A 21102-nucleotide genomic window follows, 5' to 3' on the forward strand; every position below is an offset into this window, starting at 1 on the left:
TACTAAGAATTCAAAGAAATATAAAGTGTTTGTATGCTTCTTTGCTTAGTTCGTTGAAACGAATATCATCCAATGAAACTTCCACGAAACAGAGAAATATACGTTTGGTTATACAAGAACTGATCTTTGTGCTTGCGCAACACACAACTTCGTGGAACTTCCGTCCCATTTTTATTGTAAACAAATTAAATAAGCGAAATTATGTTAACCTGAATCACTTCTATTATCTTCAAGCTGCAATGCTTGTTCAACTCGTGTTTGGGCCAAACGCAGCACTGGGCGCCTCACAGCGATAAATTCCACACACACGTGTTCAGATTATGTGATGCATTAAATAATTTATTGAATTATAATCCGACTTTTGTTTCAAGGTGCATCAAGTGCATAATTATCGGCGAGTAAATTTGTAATTTAAAACCACATACGATATCGGTTCACGTTGGTAACAAAGCGACGAAAAAAATCAGTATTTAACTCACGTTAAACTACAACCTAACTGATATATTAACCATAAACTGGCACTTATAAACGAGCGTAAACATTTAATCAGGAATCCCAATACAAGATATTTTCATAATGGGTTCATTAACATTTAAATTACCTTTTGCATATTCGATTTCGTTGGCAAATTTGCACTGTGGGAATTTATTACACGCAGTTGCCGCGAATCTTAAATTAAGATTATTTAATCTGGTGCAACTGTACTCTCCACCATCCTCTGGAATGGAATAAATCATTTATATGTGGTCTTTTTTACGTGTTAATTTGATAGATGTGTAACCGAGGCATGAGGATAAAAATTAATTATACAGCGACGAATTCAAATGTGAAACGGCAAATTGTAAAATCGATACGACAATAATTAACGGACCTGTGGCAGATGTGCCACTTCGAATTCGGTACGGTAAACAAATCACGGCCCACAGCTTCTCCGACCAACGTGCACAAACCGACGCAGAGGTGTTCAACACGGTCCGGTTGACTTTCGATTGAAGTGGTTTTTGGCGGAATAAAATTATTTGACGATTCGGCCACTAAATCGATCCTGATTTATTTTATTATATAAATCTACTATGGCTGCTGAGACTCGATACTTCCTGACAGACGCTTTCTACTCATTCCATGTTAATTTGACTGCATTAAATTGTGTCTTTTGTAACAGTTTTTTTAAGTGGCATCGATTTACTTTCAAGAGTGTAACTTACAGAGAGACTATTAACAAACAACTGTTCAGATTATCACCTATAAAATGTAATTGGCTAACGTCAACAGATGCTGCGTAAACTTCATGGAGTAATTTATTTGGGCTGTTAAATAAAAGTTAATTGAAAGTCTAAATTAAATTTTAAAATAAAATACAAGTTGGTACAAATTTATGTGTTTAATTCAAGACTGTTTTGATGTAACGACAAAGATTGTTCAAATTTCTCAATCTAGCATTCAGAAAAATTATTTATATAATTGTTTTTGTAGTTTTACATACCTTCATTGTTGATATAAAATTAATTAATAAAATATTTAACAATCTTGAACAAAATTTATTTTACAATAATTTTACTAAATTTTATTAAGTCTCCAAACAATAAAAGTTTATTCAATTTACATAAACAATCATGTTAAATGATTTAAAATGTAAATCTCTAAATAGCATTGCTTACTCTTATTAATTACTTAATAAAAGGGTATTATCGACTTTATATATATATATCAACTTTATAATAACAATTCGTTTATTTTTTTATGTAATACATTTTATTTTATAAAAAAATTTTAGGAACAATATACATATTTTTTGATAAAATCATTTCTTACTTTTGTTAATTCCTTATTTAAGGATATACTATATATATATATATATATATATATATATATATATATATATATATATATATACTTATTAATGTGATTTATAATAAAAACATGTACAAAACAATTCTTTTATTTTTTAAGTAATCGGTGTCTAAATTAGTCTAAATTAAATTAAAAAAAATATATAAATTAGTGCAAATTTATGTTATATGTTTAATTCAAGACAGTTTTAATATAATAATAAAGATTCTTATATCTGTTAATCTGTAAGTCAGAAAAATGTTTGTAGTTTTACATACCTTCATTGTTTGTTAATTGATACATAATATATTTTATCACTAGATCTGACAACCTTGAACTAAATATAATTTGCAATAATTTCACTAAATTTGATTAACTTTCCAACCAACAGAAGTTTATTCAATTAACATAAACAATCATTTTAAAGCATTTCAAATGTAAATCTTCATGGAGAAAGCATAGAAAAATAATTAAATGTGAGTGTCACCTGTTCATAGTAGTATTAAAGTCATTAAACCTGACATACAAATAAATAAATGCTTAACATATAATGTTAACAAAAGTAATTTAATGTATATGATTAAATAAGTTAATAGATAATTTGTTTAGATTTAACAGTCTGTCTTAGAGTAATTGGATGTAACAGGTAAATCATAAAATAAAATATATAACTATAGACTATTTAAATTAATATTCCAGCACCACAGAATGTTTATTAAACTATTTTTTAATAATGTTATAACTTATTTATTTATTATTTATGGTCATTATTATTAATTCTAACTAATAACTAGTATCATTTTAACCAGAAAATGTGCAGTCATAATTTATATATTTTTCATACACTAACACCTAGTTAAAATAATTTTAACACTGCATGACGTTATGAACATAAAAAAATACAACAGTTTTTTAATTTACATCATTATGTCCGTTAATTATTCGTAAATTTATGCGAAAAATATTTGTTTAAATTTAACTAAAGTTTTTTACAGAGATTAATCACAGTACTTAATAAAACATTTCGATAATTTGATGAATTATGCATTAATTTATAAATGTACTTTTAAATTTATTCAATGCCCGCCTCCAGTCGTTTTTGAATTCTTTAATTAAATTTTAATAGAAGCACCATTAAAACGCAACAACGTACACAAACCACCACCAAGGGGTTACCGAATGTGGCACATAAATAAAAGAAAACACTCACATGAGCATATTAAGAGTTAGCACGAAAACACGTTATTTAATCAGTATTTATGAACAAAATACGGATTTGAAATTTGCAACAGTATGTCGATAATGAAAAATAGCGATTGACTGACGCGTAAAAATTAGTGTAAAAAGCTGACGTACAAAAACATTCTGCGAACATGGCACACTATGGATGGATGACACTGATGCAAGAAAGGGATTATATTTATCTCTTTTTGAAATTACTAATCCATAAATTCGACATTTGAGTAAAAAACTAGTTTAAATGTATTAATGTGTTTAATGATAAAAAATAAATATAAATCAATACTTTCATTTTTTTCATGAAGGTCATTTCTTTCACAGAACAATCCTTTTATTTTCTGATTAGTTTTATAAAATTCTCAATATAGAGCTTTGATCAACTTGTCAAAGAATTTTTTAATAATAATAGAATAATTCTTTTAATCTTTTGAGCTTTGCTTATTTTTATTAATTCGCCAATGGAGGCTATTATAAAATTGTTATTTGTTTTATAATAAAAGAAAACCAAAAAACCATCCTTTTATTCTTTTAAGTAATAGCATTACTTATTTTTATTAATTCATCAATTAATGTTATGATTAACTTGTTTAACAATAAAAAGAAGGCATATTACAAACAAATCTTTTATTAAGAAATAGTATTACTTACTTTTAATAATCCCTTAATATAATGCTACGATCAAGTTATTAATGTGTCTTATAATAAAAAAGAGACTTATATCAATCTTTTTATCCTTTTATCAACTTTTTAAATTGTTTTATAATTACAATTTTTTTATTTTTTAAGTAATAGTATTGCTTACCGTTATTAATTTCTCAGTTAAGGCTATGATCAACTTATTAATATGTTCTATAATAAAAAATATATAAAATCAATTTTTTTATTAATTTTTTAATTGATTGAATAATATGATCAACGTTTTAATATATTTTGTAATAAAAAGAATAATTATTAATTACTCAAATAAGGCTCTGAACAATTTACTAATTTATTTTACAATAAAATTAATTAACTAAAAACATTGTTTAATTATATTAATTCCTCAATTAAGGCAATAAATAACTTGTAAAAGTGTGTAATGAAATTGAAACACAACACAAGCCTTTTTTTAAATGCGATTTGTCAATGTGTTTTACAATAAAAAATATATAAAAAACAAGTATTTTATTACTTTAAGTAAGAACATACTTTCTTTTAGTAATCCCTTAATATAAGGTTGTGATTAACCTTTAAATGTGTTTTGTAATAAATAATTCATAAAAACAATACTTTTATTATTCTTTTTAAATAATAGCATTGTTTACTCTTTTATTAATTCCTCAATAAAGGTTATGATCAATTTGATAATGTGCTTTATAATAAAAAAGAACCAGCGAATAACCTTTCATTGTTTTTTTTTTTAATTAATATCATTGCTTACTTTTATTAATTTCTAAATATAAGTCTATGATCAACACTTTAATGTTCTGTACTAAAAAAATCAAAACAATTCATTTGTATTTATAAATATTATAATTGCTTACTTCTATTAATTCCACAAATAATGAAATGGTTAACTTGTTAAAGTGTTTTGTAATAAAATTTAAAAACAAAACAAATCTTTTTTAAATGCTTACCTTTAATAATTATTCAATTAATGTAATGATCAATTTGTTAATGAGTTTTATAATAAAAAAGATCTATAAATAATTATTTTATTACTTTAAGTAATGCTTTTTATTAATAAAAAGGCCATGATCAACCATTAAATGTGTTTTCTGCAAAATTATTAATAAAAATCAATACTTTTATTATTTTTTTTTTAATTTTTCAATTTTATAATTCTTTAATTAAGGTTATGATCAACTTATTAGTATATTATGCAATAAAAAAGATAGAAAATAATAGCATTATTTATTTAATTCCTTATATGGTTATGATCAACATTTTAATGTGTTATTATAAAAATTTAAAACATTCATTTTTTTAGATAATATCATTGGTTACTTTTATTAATTCAATTGAGGATGCAATAACTTTATTGATGTGTTATATAATAAAAAAAACACAATACTTTTATTTTTTGAAGTAATAATAGGATGGTTTACTCTTATAAAATCCTCAATAAAAGTCTAACAAAATTCAAATGCATCATCAATTCACGTGTTTTGTTTGTGTTACGACCATGAAAAAGGTTTAACCAAATTGAAATTTTACAAATCAAACAACATCGTAAACTGAACTCTCAAACACTGCGTTGCGTTGGTTTTGGTACTCCACTAATATTGATTCGTTTAAATCGAAGCGAGAAAGTTTGTAAATAGCCTGTAAAAACTCGTTAACACTGATATGTCAAAAGCTTCAAATCAATCTGTTAATTAGGCATCGTTCGCCGGTGTCCTACTTTAAATTGTCTTTCTTAACTGGTTGAACAGCGTTGAGTAAAGATCGACGACGAGTCGAAAGGAAAATCAATGGAGCGATTTAGAAACTATTATATTTAGGTAATTTTCTGTGCATTTTCAGCTTTCACATTTTTCACGACCGACCATCAGATTCCTAGCAACTTTCCCTAGTTATGGTGCAGTCGCAAAAACGGGTTTGAAACGCGCAAAAAAAAAATAACAGAAAACATAAAAAACAAATGGATACCTTCACTGGAACCGGAGGCAGTCGCACAAACACTGTCGAGTTGCATATTTAAACACGATCTGTCACTAATAAAATCACTGGTAGGCGTATTACCGGTACCACCCACGTGTGCACACTCGACACTCTTGTTTACGTCGCGACCGAGCACATCACAAAGAACAACAACCACTTCTTCGCCACTTGGTAAATCCGATCGTACCGAAATCGCACTCGCATCCGCGCCCGTGCTATTGACACTGTTCAGCGGTACCGCTCTCCCGCGACCGATTTCATCATTGTTTACGTCGTGAAAGTTTAAATGCCCACCCGACGACGTACCGTACGCTTCTAAAGCGGTGCTCGCGGGTTCTGCGTTATTTACGTCGACCCGTTCGACCGGTGTCTCGTTCTGATCCATGGCGACGTCTTTGTCTGGTGTGCGGCGAGTCGTTGCCTCCATTTCCGGTGGTACTGCGCCGCCGGCGTTGCGGTTCGGCTCGCACGTTGGGCCCGGTTCGCGTTCTTCTTCCGGTACGGTCTGCGGTGGCTCGACGGCGGTGCCGTCGATGAGCTCGGGGGACTGTGACTCCGTTGGGGATTCCGTGTCTGTCAACGAGATGATTGCAAACAATTCACCAATATATTTTAGTAATTCAGTCATTAAATTGTGTTTATATTAATTGGTACATATTTATCTCTTAAACAAGTATATCTTATATAATTTATATATAATTGTCTAACTTAAAAATATTCTTTACCGAATTTTTGGATTTCTCAGACAATTCTCGACTGTGAGATATAAAAAAATTTTGCTAATACTTGATTCTTTTAGAGTCATATAAGAGATAATGAAAAAATTACCTTATGACCGATTTTACCTCATGACCAAATTCACCTGATGACCGATTTTACCTTATGATCTATTTAACCTTATGACCTAATTTTCTTATAACCAAATTTTTCTAATGACCAAATTACCAAATGACTAAATGTCGAAAAATCGTACTAAAACTATAAATTTTCTCTATGTAGGGAGTTATAAAATTGAAAAAATTGGAGTAATTAGTAATTTGGAGAAACCAACACATATCTTTAGTGATTTTTTAGGAATTTATTGAATAAATTATTACTGAAATTATAAAAAAATGAAAAATCACTAAAAAAGAATTGAAATTCCAAGAAAATCATTAAAAAGTAGAGATTCATTAAAAATGTAAAAATTTTCTACAATCCAAAAATTTTAGAAAACATAAATTTACTAAAATTCCGAAATAACCAAATTATTTAATCATCATATGACTGCATTATCCAAAGATTAAATTTTAAATTTTTGATTTATTTTATTGGTAATTGAAAATCTTGAAAAGTATCCTTATAAAATATTATTTTTTTTTCTTAAAAAATTAGAGACCTATATATTTTTAGACATCAAATCATCATCAAATTATGGTTTAATTTAGTTCTCCTTATAATTTTAGTTACTTTTTTGAGCATTTAACAGATTACTGGACTTTTATATTTGGAGAATTTTTATTTTTGATTTTATGTCATTTTTTAGAGTCTTGTTTTTATAAATTTTATATATGTTTGAAAACATAATATAAGTTTAAATTATTTATTTCACAACTTTTGAAGCTTCTTCCAATATTATTTTTTTTATTTATTTTGTTTCATTTATATTTGGAAATTTTGCTATAGAATTTATATTTTAAGCATATTTTTCAAAATTAGTAAGTCATTAATATTTTAATTATTTAGACTTTTAATCTTTTGAGCTTTACTTACTTTTATTAATTCGTCAATGAAGGCTATTATAAAAACCATCCTCTTATTCTTTTAAGTAATAGCATTATTTATTTTTATTAATTCATCAATTGTTATGATTAACTTGTTTAACAATAAACAGAGGCATATTACAAACAAATCTTTTATTACTTTAAGAAATAGTAGTACTTTCTTTTAATAATCCCTTAATATAATGCTACGATAAAACTATTATTGTGTCTTATAATAAAAAAAGACTCATATCAATCCTTTTGTCCTTTTATCAACTTTTTAAATTGTTTTATAACATTTTTTTTATTTATTTTGTTTCATTTATATTTGGAAATTTTGCTATAGAATTTATATTTTAAGCATATTTTTCAAAATTAGTAAGTCATTAATATTTATTAAAATATATATTTATTTAATAATTTTTCTAATTTAAACATTTTACGTATTTTTGATTACTTTTTTTATATTTTATAAAAATTAAATAAAAATTTTTTAAACATTTTTGTTTAATATTTTTTCTAATCATTTTTAATTTTTTAACAGTTTAACATTTTTTAATTTTATATTATTTTTTATTTTTTTTAATACTTTTGTAAGGTTTTTTTATTATTTTTGATCTATTTTATTGATATTAAGAAATATTGTATTTTTTATTTCATTTTTTAGGAACTTTTTTCAATTTTCTTAAAAGTATATATATTTTTTTTGTTTATTTTATTAATATCTGGAAATTTTCAAAAGTATTGCAATATAATTTATAATTTTTTACATGTATAATTATATTTAATAATTAATTAATTTTTAATAATATTTAATAATTTTTCTAATTATTTTTAATCTTTTAACAATTTAACAATTTTTTAAGTTATTTTAATATATTCTCTTTATTTTCTATAGTTTTGTTAATTTTATAATTTAAAAAAATAAGATTTTTATTTTTGTATATTTATAATATTATTTAATTTAACAATTCCTTTATTTTTTTCATTTAATATTTTTAGGAGCTATTTCCAATGCTTCTTAAAATTTTAGTTTTTTAGTTCTTTTATTTATATTTGTTAACTTCATAAGTTTTTTTTTAATTTATTATTTTTTATTTTATTGATATAAGGGTATATCGTATTTAATTTTTACGTTTTTTAACAATTTGAAACTTTTATCAATTTATTTATTTTAATAATTTGTATTCACTTATTTTTTTTAGAAACTATTCCTAATTATCTTTTAAATTTTCATTTTTTATTTGTTGTTTTGTTATTCAATTTAAAATTTATATATTTTTTAATATTTCTGAAAAATTATTCATTTATAATTTATTTAATAAAATATATTTTAATTTGTTGATCTTAAAAATAATAAAAAATTGTTACCATTTTTTAATATTATATTATTTTTTTATATATTTTTTATTAGGAAATATTGAAATAACATTTTATTTTCATGTATTTTTTATAAAATATCGTTTTAGTTGTAGTTTTCACATTTTTTTATAATTTCTTTTCTGAATCTATAATTTAGTAATTTTTAGTTAGTTTAGTGAAAAAAAAAGAACATTAATATAAATCTATATAAAATGTAGTGAAAAATTATTTGCTATATCAAATATGTACTAAAAAAAGAGGTGGAACAAATATTTTTAAATTATTGCGCCCCAAAAGCTCTAATCTAACCAATATTGCCCACATGAACTGTTTTTACCTCAATTGTGTGATCCACTTAGCAATAATTTTTTATCTAACCTGTTTCGGCAGTCCTGAACTCTTCGGGTGCCTCAATAACGATGGTATCGTCCAATTCAATCTCTCTTAATTGTTGTGTATCCAAGTAATTGGTCCTAATCTCCGACTCCATCCAAGCGACGTCTGCATCATTAGTTTGATGCGACAAATCCACTACGTTCCCGCCGTAGTCCAATGTAATCTCCGAGTTTCCATTCTCCCCGACACGATGATACAATATTTTTTCTTGTATAAGCGTCTCCCGAAATTCGAACGTCTCCGGATGGTGCCCGGACGGGGGCGCGTTATCAGCAGTCGGTGGTCCGCCGAGTGCTGTCCGATTTAATTTACAGTCTTCGGAGATGGGCTTCGGATGATTTGAGTTATGGTGGTCATTGGTTTTGTTTTTCGATTGGGACTTCGCTTTATCGGACACGTTATCCGACCAATCCTGTATCTAAATGCAAAAGGGACACGTTAATCTTCTTTAAATCTTCGCATACAAATCAGTCGACAAAGAAGGGGGAAAGAAATACACTGTTCCAAAAAATACCACTTAAAATTTTGTACTTTGAAACACTGTCGTATATGACTTTTAAAAAGTGTGTAAACCTTTTTTTTCCTGGAGCAATGTACAACTAAATTGCATTTTTATAGGTCACAGCACTTTTTAACTAGTCCAATACAAATTAAATAATATACGCGTAGTAAATAATAAATTGTTGCTGATTGCATTATTACATAATGAGCGGTGTGTGATTGGTGAGCGGCAAAACTAATTGCAAACGAATTTAGACCACAGTCGACATGTCATTAAATTTTCGAACTGGTTATATTTCATAAACCGGTGATGAATTAGTAATAACACTGTTAATAATGTATATGCCATGACGTTATAACAAAGGTGAATATACATATATAAACCAATATCAGAATATGATAGAACTATTTCCCATGACTATCGGTGTGATAAAATATAACAACGTGTTGGAGCTGTCTGCATGAATTATAATCACAAATAGCATTTTAATCTTGATCCATTGTGTTTAGTTTTCCGCTAGAAAATATGGGATTGACGATTTTCCGGGTTAGATATGAATTATCTAAATTGTTTCGATGCGATTGTCAAATCGGACAAATGCACTGTAAACAAGCCATACGGGATTATGTAATGTTGTTGCTGTTGATAATGTATATTTTTTTAGTAACTGTTACATGTTAAAATACAATAATAAGGAAATTTGTGTCAAAAATACGACTTATGATAACTAGTACATTTATGCATATTATACTTATGTGTATTTATGTAAAACTCATTTAATTACGTTACATAACTTCCTTTAAAATAACTTTTATTTAACAAAATAACAATTTTTTGCTAATGCTGTACACGCAAATTCATACCTCATGAAATAAAGTCACAGATTTGACTTCCTTTCCAGAATTAACCTGTTTATTACGTGAAGAATCGGAAAATGAAGAAACGTGAAGAAATATCTGGGCTATATGGTGGATAAGGTAGAAATCACTATTTAACATTTTTAACTTAAGAATTTAAAATTTTTTCATGAACCACCAGAAATTATCTGAATTTCTTCGTGTAGTCCATCATCCAGTTGTTCAAAGTCTTCTAAATTAAGATTTGTTTTAGACACTGTTCCAGCATCATTGTTTTACGTGGATGAAGAGGATTGTTAAACACCTAATTTTGTTAACCACACTGAACTGGAATTAATTTGTCAAATTTCTAGTAATTGATTCATCACAATTTAATAATGGTCTTCTTCCAAATGTGTAAAGTATTTGATAGAAAATATTTCTATGAAATACAATACATGAAAAGAGCATTTGTAACAAAAAAATGGTTATCGAGGTGGAATGTGGTGCATTTAAATTTATTCAAATAATCTAAAATAAGAAAACTAAATTCTTTTTAAAATTCTTTAAAACATTTTTTAATTATCTAAAATTAATTACTAATGAACATATAATATTTTATAAAATGTTACATTTTATGAATATTTATTACAAAAATGAAAAAAAGAGATTTAAAAAATTAAAATTTAAACTAATTAATATTTTTAATTATAATAGTTTCGTGTTTTCCCTAAATTAAAAAATATCAATGTAATTAAGTTATAAATTATAACATTTATTACTATATTATACTTATTTATTTAAAAATAATATTATATGAATATTCAATTCAAAATATTTTAGTTTGAATTGTAAATATTGTACTTAATCTTGAAAAACTTTACCTTCTCTTTGTTAAAATTAAAATTACAAATCAGATCAGATACAAAATAAATTTGAAGAATTCACTTTTCTATACAAAGATATATTGTTTAAATTGTAAAGAGAGTTAAAAAAAAACATTTAAAAAAATATATAGTTTAAAAAAAATTAATAAAGTAAATTAATAAATATTTTGTTTATTTTTTTTTTTCAATTTTAAGTATTAAAGTGAAAAAAATAGTATTAAAATATTTAGATTAAGTTAGGCAAATTTCATAAAAGAAAACAAAATAAATATTATTTTACTCAAATATTAAAATGTTGCAAATTTGTGATATGATAAATTAAAATAAATACACTAAAAAGTGGTTTAAATGTTAAAGTTTTAGTTTTCACGTAAGCCATTTGCAAAAGTTGTAAATATTAATTTGTCGTATAATAAATAATACCTTAAAAAAATTAATTAAGCTAATTTTAGTTAAAAGATGTAAAGAATATTTTAAAATTTTTATATATAAAATTTTATATGTTTTGTTAAAATTTGCTTTTAAATAATTTAAAAAATATATATTTTAATAGTTTAAAATTGTTTACCAAAATTATATTTTATCATCAGTTTTTAAATTATTTTTATATTTTAATTATTGAATTTCACACAATAAATTACATTTTGGTTATTTTTAAAAATTTCATAATTTTTTACATTTGTTAGTGTTTCTTTATTTAATCGATATTAAGAAATATCGTATTTTTTTGAATTTCTTATATTTTCTTAACTATTTTAATTTATTAAAATATTTATTTTAATGATTTAAAAATTTATTAAATTATTTATTTTAATAATTCGTATCGATTTGTAAAAAAGTCAAAAAACATTTTAAATGTGTATTAACTTTTAAATAAATTTGAAAAATATATATTAATAGATTAAATTTTTTTATCAAAATTATCTTTTAACACCATTTTTAATTTATGATTTTTATCATAAATAAAAATAAATTACATTTTGGTTATTTTTAAAAATTTCATATTTTTTTACATTTATTAGTTTTTGTTTATTTTAAGAAATATCGTATTTTATTTTTAATTTTTTATATTTTTTTAACTAAATTTCAATTTTTTTTTAATTAAACTGATTTTAATTAAAGATGTAAAGTATATTTTATAGTTTTTGTATAAATAAATAAATTTCATGATGTTAAAATTGTAAAAATCTAAAAAACAGTAAAAATATGTTGTTTTTAAATAAATTTAAATAATATATTATTAATAATTTAATTTTTTTATTAAATAAATTATTTTTAAATTTTTATATTTTATAACACACAAATATTTTGTTTTTTATTTTTTATTATAATAATTAAATTGTAAAATGAAAACAAATTTCGTAACAAAAATATAGGATATTTTTTTCCTGAAATTTTAAAATGTCTCTCAAATTTGTGATACAATAAATAGACAAAATAAATACACTAAAAAAGTAATTTAAATAAAATTTCCAGTTTCCATGAACCCGAATTTCCGAGGTTGACTTTGAATTAAACATGTTTTAATTAAAAGATGTAAAGAGTATCACGCACCACATAATTCAGATCTTAAATTCTGCAGGTACATAATTATGAAAAAATAATTACATACAATATCAGAACATGGAAAACTCCAAACTATAATGATCCCGGAACTATTTGTCATTACTTGTGCCCCTCAGGCACATGCTCCACGTTACGATACAAACACCGACAACACCCCGATGACTTCTAGCACAATCCTTGTTCTAATCGTCGTCCGGACTAATTAACTTTTAAGTGCAACGTATCAATTACCTGGTCATAAAGACCGTCGGCAAGGACGGTACTAATCCTGTTTGTATTCCATTTGCAGCATCGGTCGGCTTAATGCCCAACCCACTTCTATCTGTTGGTTGTTCTTACCGAGCCTCACTGTCGAATACTAATTCCCTTCCTTCCTTGTTAATCACGTCCCCGTTGGTTTGGGTCCGCGATTTATATCGTCGTTGACACATGAAATTTGCACGTGCCATGTCAGGAAGTTTTCACATATTTAAATTGGATTTGGGTCTGAAGTTATGGTGGTACCAACGGTTGGTCCAGTGGAATGACAATAGTAAAGAAGCAGTAAATTAAACTGACGGCAAAAAGTATGGGATACTGCAAGTTTGGTTAAAAAGAGGAAATGGAAAAATGTGTACTCTCAAAGTATGTTGATTTTTATACAAATAAAATATAACATATAAGGGTAAATCATTAATATATATTGGGTATATTGATTTATTAACTAATTTAGTTTTAAAATTGTCAAAATTGCCGTTCTCCAGCGGAATCAATAAGCTGAAACCTTGATTACCTTTTGATGGAATTCATGCCTAATTTGTTTTGCTTGTTACTTCAATTCAAATTGACTAGTCGCTTTGATCAGTGACGCCCTCGTCGACGTAGGTCTCTAATTATTAAAATCAAACATGTCAATTTGATGCGGAGTCAATGGGTTTTAACCGTTCACGAATCTATAAACCTGGCTGGCTCAGATAACCTACCTTCATCGATTTTTCATCGTCAGTCTTTTGCTTCAGTTTATTCGTGACGTTTGGATTTCTGTCGCCCGTCACCGTTTTCGGTGATGCAGGTTTTTTCGTGCGCGCCTTATGTTTCGGATTGATGCCGTTGTTTTTCAGTCGCACCGGAATCCTGGAGGCCCTCTTGTCTGGAAAGTAAAAAAGCAATAATGTATTCGGGTCTGCGGGAAAATGATGCTGGTTTCGTTGCGGTTTTACGTCTTGATTTTTCTCGTCAATCGACATCTGATTGATGCAAAATTTCCTATAAGCGAATAGTGGAATAAGACGTTTATTGAAAAGATAAATATTGAAGTACTTTACGGATTTACATAATGGATTATGTTCGTAAGATGATTTTATTGCTTCGCAACCATCTAAATGTTGTTGTTCTTGTTAAATTGAGCAATTTATTTACATCGCGCTTAAATTTCTGTAACATTATATTTGAGATATGAGTAGAGTAGAATTCCATTTTAAGTACATTATTGCAAAACCGCACGTAGAATATTACGGCAGTATATTATCAAGTTCTTCTCCATGTCTTAGAGCTATTGTCCTGAAATACAATCTTTGTGTTGTCTGTCTGTGATACTCAATGAGATTAATTTTTGTCAAACTTTAGGTCAAATATTTGATGTTTCATGAGCACAGTATGGTTAAATGTTTGTAAAAAGTTAATTTAAAATGTATTTTAATATGTAAATATACTAAAGAGTTACCAAGAACTGTGGCATAAAAATATTCTTAATTAATTAAATGACATATTAAGTTAATTAATTTATTTTTAGCAATTTATATTCAGGGAATATTAACTTAACTAAGTCTTAGTGTGCACTTTTGATATCTTAATGTCTTAATATCTCTTTAATGTCACAGAATTGTATTTTTAAAATAAAAATATTGTAATATTACAGTGTAACATAATATACAAATAATAGAATTGAAATTTATTATTTATTTATTATATATTTATTGGAATAATCAAAAAATATTGAATTACTTTCTGTATTACTCAGATTGAGTTGTAATTTAATGACACAGAATAGAATAATTTTTAGTAATTCAGTAATTTAAAAAATTAGGTTAAATGTGAGCTTATTCACTTATTTTTTTATGACGTAAAATTAAATAAATTTATAAATTCGTCTCTTTTAATTTATTATTATTTTATGTTTCTTGAAAGATGGTGAAAATTATTTGAATTCGTCCCACAATATTACTGAAGATCTACAAGAAAAATTTCCTTCATTTAATTATTTACAATTTTCCTGAAAACTGATCTTTTTATAATGTTTCATTGAGAATCCGATAGTATAATATTAAATTAGTTTAATAGAGGATTAATGTTGAGGTCAGCGTTTAATCAGACTTCACTGAGTTTCTCGCAACATACTAAAAGTCAGAAACAAGTTTATTTTAGGTACTTTAATTAATAACTTATACACGGTGCAAAATGTAGGTTAGCTTTAAGCATTGGTTAGTCATGTTTCATTAAGACGTCTAATATTATTATTACATTTGTTTATTGGAGAATGGTGGTAAAGTCTATATTACTTATTCTTTATCCATTTGGCACTATTTCGCTGAAATTTACCATGACAATACAAAATTATGTTAAAATTTAAAAATTTAATTGTAAATAATGTAATATTCATAATTTGTTTTTCAAATTGTCAGAAATATTATAATTTCTTATTGCGCTCCATTTTAAGTTGATTACTAATTTACGAGAAGAATTTTTTTTCTATTAAATTACTTAGAATTTTCTTGAAAAATAATCTTTTTATCTTTCATTGCGATGCTTAATTCTATAATATTAGATTATTTTAATAGAGGATTAACGTAGAGGTCAGCGTTTAATTAGGCCTAACTGAGCTTCTCTTGATTCACTAAACATCAGATATAAGTTTATTTTAGGTACCTTCTTTAATAATTCATTCAGGGCGTTAAATGTTGGTTAGCCATTGATATTTCAATATTAGATTAGTTTAATGGATAATTAATATTTTAAAGTCTATTTGACTTAAATTTAATATAATACTTAAACAAATGAATTATTCTATAATATTTTTTCTTTATTTGCATGTTTAAATATAATTTGGCAATAGAACAAACAAATTTATTTCTGTGAAATTTATCTTGATAAAACAAAATATTTTATCATAACTAGCATGATTTAAACGAGTTGGTTCAATTATAGTTAATAGAAAGACTTGTTTAAAACAAATGATTGAATGAGAGACCACAATTATTATATATTGTAGTACTATTTATTATTATTATTATATATTGCAGTAATATTTATTCATTTACCTATTCTCGTGGTTGGCTATGAACTTGGAATGGCGGCAATTACATTAGATAGGGGTATCTTGTATTGCTACACATTTTTCTAGTTGGCTATCAATTAGCAGCGACGCCGGTGACAAATATTTGAATCATTGCAGTTTTGTGGATTTTGAACAGAGAAGACGCGTCCGCGATTTTTACTATAATTTTCGATAATTTTCATAAATGTTTCTGATGTGTTAACTTTGTAAAGATGTCATGTCATGTTTCGCATCTTTTAAGGTCTTTTTCGTTTGATTTGTTTGATTTTAAGACGGTTTTACCAAAATTAATTAAACTTCCAGGTATGTTGAATAGAACTGATTATTAAGTTAGTTTAGGAATTAATTTCATTTTAAAACGCATCGATCTCATTATTATTGTATTAAACATTTACTTTTTTATTGTTTAAATAGAAATTTTACATATTTTTATATTTTACTATAAATTTGTTATGGCGGTAATTGAGTTAGACAGGGGAACCTTACATTGGAACTTATTTTCGAAGTTGGCTATGAATTTGTAATGGCGAAATAGAATAGAAGCGTCCGCGGTTTTCGCTCAGTTTTTCGATAATTTTCAAGGATTTCCTGTGAATTTGAAGACATTTTCGGTATGTTTTATTAAAAATGTTTATCACAAAACTATAAATGGCAAAACATTTGTTATGGCTTGTGTTTAACTTGATAGTAAACTATTTAAAAAGAAATTTTTTATTTATTTGAATTAGTCAATATAGTTAAATGTAAATTTCATATTTTAAAATATGGTTTATATTAATACAATTAAAGTTAAATGCGGTATTATTGCAATTATATTAAGCAACATTTACTTGTTTATCCTTTAAACATATTATCTAATAATAATTATATATCCAATAAATTAAATACACTTTATAAATTTTACGTATTTTCGTAGTTGGCTATGAAATTGAGATGCCGGCAATTGCTTTGGATAGGGGTACCTTGTATTGATACATATTTTTATAGTTGCCTATGAATTAGTAGCGGCGTCGGTGGCAAATATTTGAATCATTGCAGTTTTGTGGATTTTGAAGGGAGAAGACGCGTCCACGATTTTTACTATAATTTCGACAATTTTCATAAATGTTTCTGATTTGTTAACTTTGTGAAGATGTCGTGTCATGTTTCGCATCTTTTGAGGTGTTTTTCGTTTGATTTGTTTGATTTTAAAACTGTTTTACCAAAATTAATTAAACTTCCAGGTATGTTGAATAGAACTGATTATTAAGTTAGTTTAGGAATTAATTTCATTTTAAAACGCATCGATCTCATTATTATTGTATTAAACATTTACTTTTTTAATGTTTAAACAGAAACTTTACATATTTTTATATTTTACTATAAATTTGTTACGGCGGCAATTGAGCTAGTCAGGGGTACCTTACATTGGAACTTATTTTCGAAGTTGGCTATGAATTTGTAATGGCGAAATAGAATAGACGCGTCCGCGGTTTTCGCTCAGTTTTTCGATAATTTTCAATGATTTCCCGTGAATTTGAAGACATTTTCGGTATGTTTTATTAAAAATGTTTATCACAAAACTATAAATGACAAAACATTTGTTAGGGCTTGTGTTTAACTTGATAGTAAACTATTTAAAAAGAAATTTTTTATTTATTTGAATTGGTGAATATAGTTAAATGTAAATTTCATATTTTAAAATGTGGTTTATATTAATAAAATTAAAATTAAATGCGGTATTATTGCAATTATATTAAGCAACATTTACTTGTTTATTCTTTAAACATATTATCTAATAATAATTACATATCCAATAAATTAAATACAATTTATAAATTTTACGTATTTTCATAGTTGGCTATGAATTTGAGATGTTCGCAATTGCTTTGGATAGGGGTACCTTGTATTGATACATATCTTTATAATTGGCTATGAATTAGTAGCGGCGTCGGTGGCAAATATTTGAATCATTGCAGTTTTGTGGATTTTGAAGGGAGAAGACGCGTCCGCGATTTTTACTATAATTTCGACAATTTTCATGTTTCTGATTTGTTAACTTTGTAAAGGTGTCCTATTATGTTTCGCGTCATTTGTAATGTAATTAAGATTAGTATTATATTAATATTTCCTTAATTAATATTTTTCAAATTGTTGTAAGTATTAAAATTTCCGAATTTGAGTTTTTTATTAGAGTAAATCTGCAAAAAGAATTTACTTTATTTAATAATTTATGCAGGACGTAAAATGTTGATTTGTTTAAATATTGGTTAGACAAAAACGTTCCGTTGTGATGCTTAATACACCAATATTAAATTACTTTAATGAAGAATTAATTGTATGAAATGTATTTGATTGAAAATAAATTGTTCTATTTTGTTATTTCACATATTTTTACTTCATTTACAAAAAGTTTGACAATAGCCCGAATAAATGTGTTTCACTGAAATTTATTCCAAAATGTTTTATCATAACTATGCTTGAAACAAGTTGCTTTAATTGCTTTTTACACAAAGTTTCATTTAAAACAAATGTATAAAACATTTTCATGCAATAACAAGTTAACAAAACTAGTACACGTAAATTGAAACAAATAAAATTAAAATTTATCTAAGAATGTAAAAAAATCTTAATAATAATAAATTACTAAGAACAGTAACTATTAAAGTAATTGGTTATGAAACACAATCCTATTTACTATAAGGGATTCAGATTCGATTAGTGTGATGAAGGCTTTCGCGTCAGCATTTGAACAGCCCCATTGAGCTTGTGTTGATATTCCGACGATAATAATAGTTTAGGCCCAAGTATTATTAATTTACGTTACGTTCAAGGGTAAATCACCTATCATTGTGTATTGGCTGCGGCTACAACGCAAACCCCGGAATCTATGTGGTTTAGTACAAATTTATTGTTTTGTACATTTAAACCGGCAATACATTACGACCGCCGGATCAACCTATCAAAGATCAAATCTGTAACACGGACAAATACGATCGAGACTCTAAACGTTAAAATTAAATGTTAAAGTTATGATAAACCGTAAAATTATACTTGCAATAAATGCAATTACCTTTCATATCGGCCGCAGTCGGGACGGAATGGTCTCTCGCTGATTCCATAGCCGGTATCGATTTTCACAGGCTTTTCCTTTTGTCTGGCTGTTTATATTTTCATTAAAATTCTTGCCGGCGTCCTTTCAGTCGCTGGCATGCCGGGCGAACCGCTGAAAATCTGTAAAAACAAAAAAAAAAAAAAAGAAAATGAAAGCGCACTTTAATTATAGCTTCGGCATTTTTATTTCTCAAATCGGATGAACGCGAATCGATTTTATTGGGTTTAATGCGACAAGTGGATTGTTCAAATTACAATAAATCTGTCTACTTTGTATCGAATTTGTTACTTACTTTACCATAAAATTGTTTGAGTATTAACTACCGGAAAAAGTAATTTACGTTTTTAATAATTAAATTTAAAATTGGTTTTATTTAAAATAAATTTTATTTAAGAAATAGTCATCAATATAATCAACAATTTTTTGAAAACGTTGTAAAAGGCATATTCATAGCATCCTGGGTTCTTGAAATTTAAGATAAGATAAAATTAATCAGTTTTATTTTAAATTTAATAATATTTATTACTTTAATTTGGTGTAATTTATACATATATAATATTAAAGGTTTACAAAAATATCCTTCGACTTTTCTTATAAGTGTATATGTACAGGGGGATTCACAAATTAAAAACTAAAGACAATAATGCATTATTATTGCCTAATTTATTATATAAATATTTTGAATTATATTATACAAGATGAGTCAGAAGTAGATCCATTAATTTTAGGGGGTGATTCTACAGGTTGTTTACAGTCTTTCGAATCCCATATCGCCTTATCCAAAAATTATTAGATTTGCAGATATTTGATTTTTTATGATTTTGGTCAATGATTACGTACAGGATTATGCTTTTCAAAATCTCGGATATAATTAAATATATTTAAAAAAAATATTTTTTTAACATTGACATATGCCATGCTGTAATTGTTTTTCCAAAAAAGCCTTACAGAACTTCAATTCAACACATTAAAATAAAATTTTATGTATTTAAAATGTATAAACTTTTTGCGTGCAAATTGTATCAAAAAAATGTATTATTTGTCGATTGATGTGTATGTTTATAAATGTAATTATATGTTACATTTCTAAATAACATTGAAACCATTGAAAATAACAAAGTTAGTTGATACCGGAAAAAAAAATTTATTCAAAATAAATTAAAAAAGTTGTAATCTTTTCGTTCTTCACAAAAAATGAATCAGTTAGGTGAATCACCCTGTATGGTATATGAGATAAAATTAAACCCATTTAACATTTTGAAGCTCCTTCAATGTCTCTAATGCGACAATATGGTCTTGATTTATCATGAAAAAGTAGAACGCCCTTTCGTTTAATTAAAGAACCTCATCTTTGATTAAGTTTTACATGAACTTGGTCAAACTGAAAGCAGTAGCCTTGGCCTATTTCTGAACAGGTTGCATGAGTATTTTGCACGAGCTATTGGTTAATTTCATCTTTTATGTTGCTTCAAGCTAATTTTTCAACTCGTAAAGCAAATTTACATGAATTGAATGAATTAAATCACTTGAATTGAATTTTTTAACTTGAAAATTATTTTAAATAAAATCTAGAAATAATAAAAAGCACACATACATAAAGGGCATTAAAAAGCTTTCAAATAATATATTCAGTTTCATACAAAAAAGTTAAAATGTAATATTAAAATGTATTTTAATAAATCATGAACCGAA

At 25.9% G+C, this 21102-nt stretch overlaps 1 protein-coding gene across 1 annotated transcript in view; it reads right to left on the minus strand.

Annotated features, from left to right (window-relative positions):
* Positions 1-19423, minus strand: part of LOC109602512 (uncharacterized) — a 99527-nt gene extending 80104 nt beyond the window's left edge. The window contains exons 1-4 of the mRNA XM_049966401.1: positions 19369-19423; positions 13966-14132; positions 9195-9630; positions 5701-6285 (exon numbers count right to left, since the gene is read on the minus strand). Coding sequence (XP_049822358.1) covers positions 5701-6285; positions 9195-9630; positions 13966-14132; positions 19369-19417 — 1237 coding nt within the window. The 5' untranslated portion in view covers positions 19418-19423. The remainder of the gene's footprint in view (positions 1-5700; positions 6286-9194; positions 9631-13965; positions 14133-19368) is intronic.
* Between the last annotated feature and the right edge of the window lie 1679 nt (positions 19424-21102).

Source organism: Aethina tumida, chromosome 4 (genome assembly GCF_024364675.1).
Source record: "Aethina tumida isolate Nest 87 chromosome 4, icAetTumi1.1, whole genome shotgun sequence".
Classification (NCBI taxonomy): Eukaryota; Metazoa; Arthropoda; class Insecta; order Coleoptera; family Nitidulidae; genus Aethina; species Aethina tumida.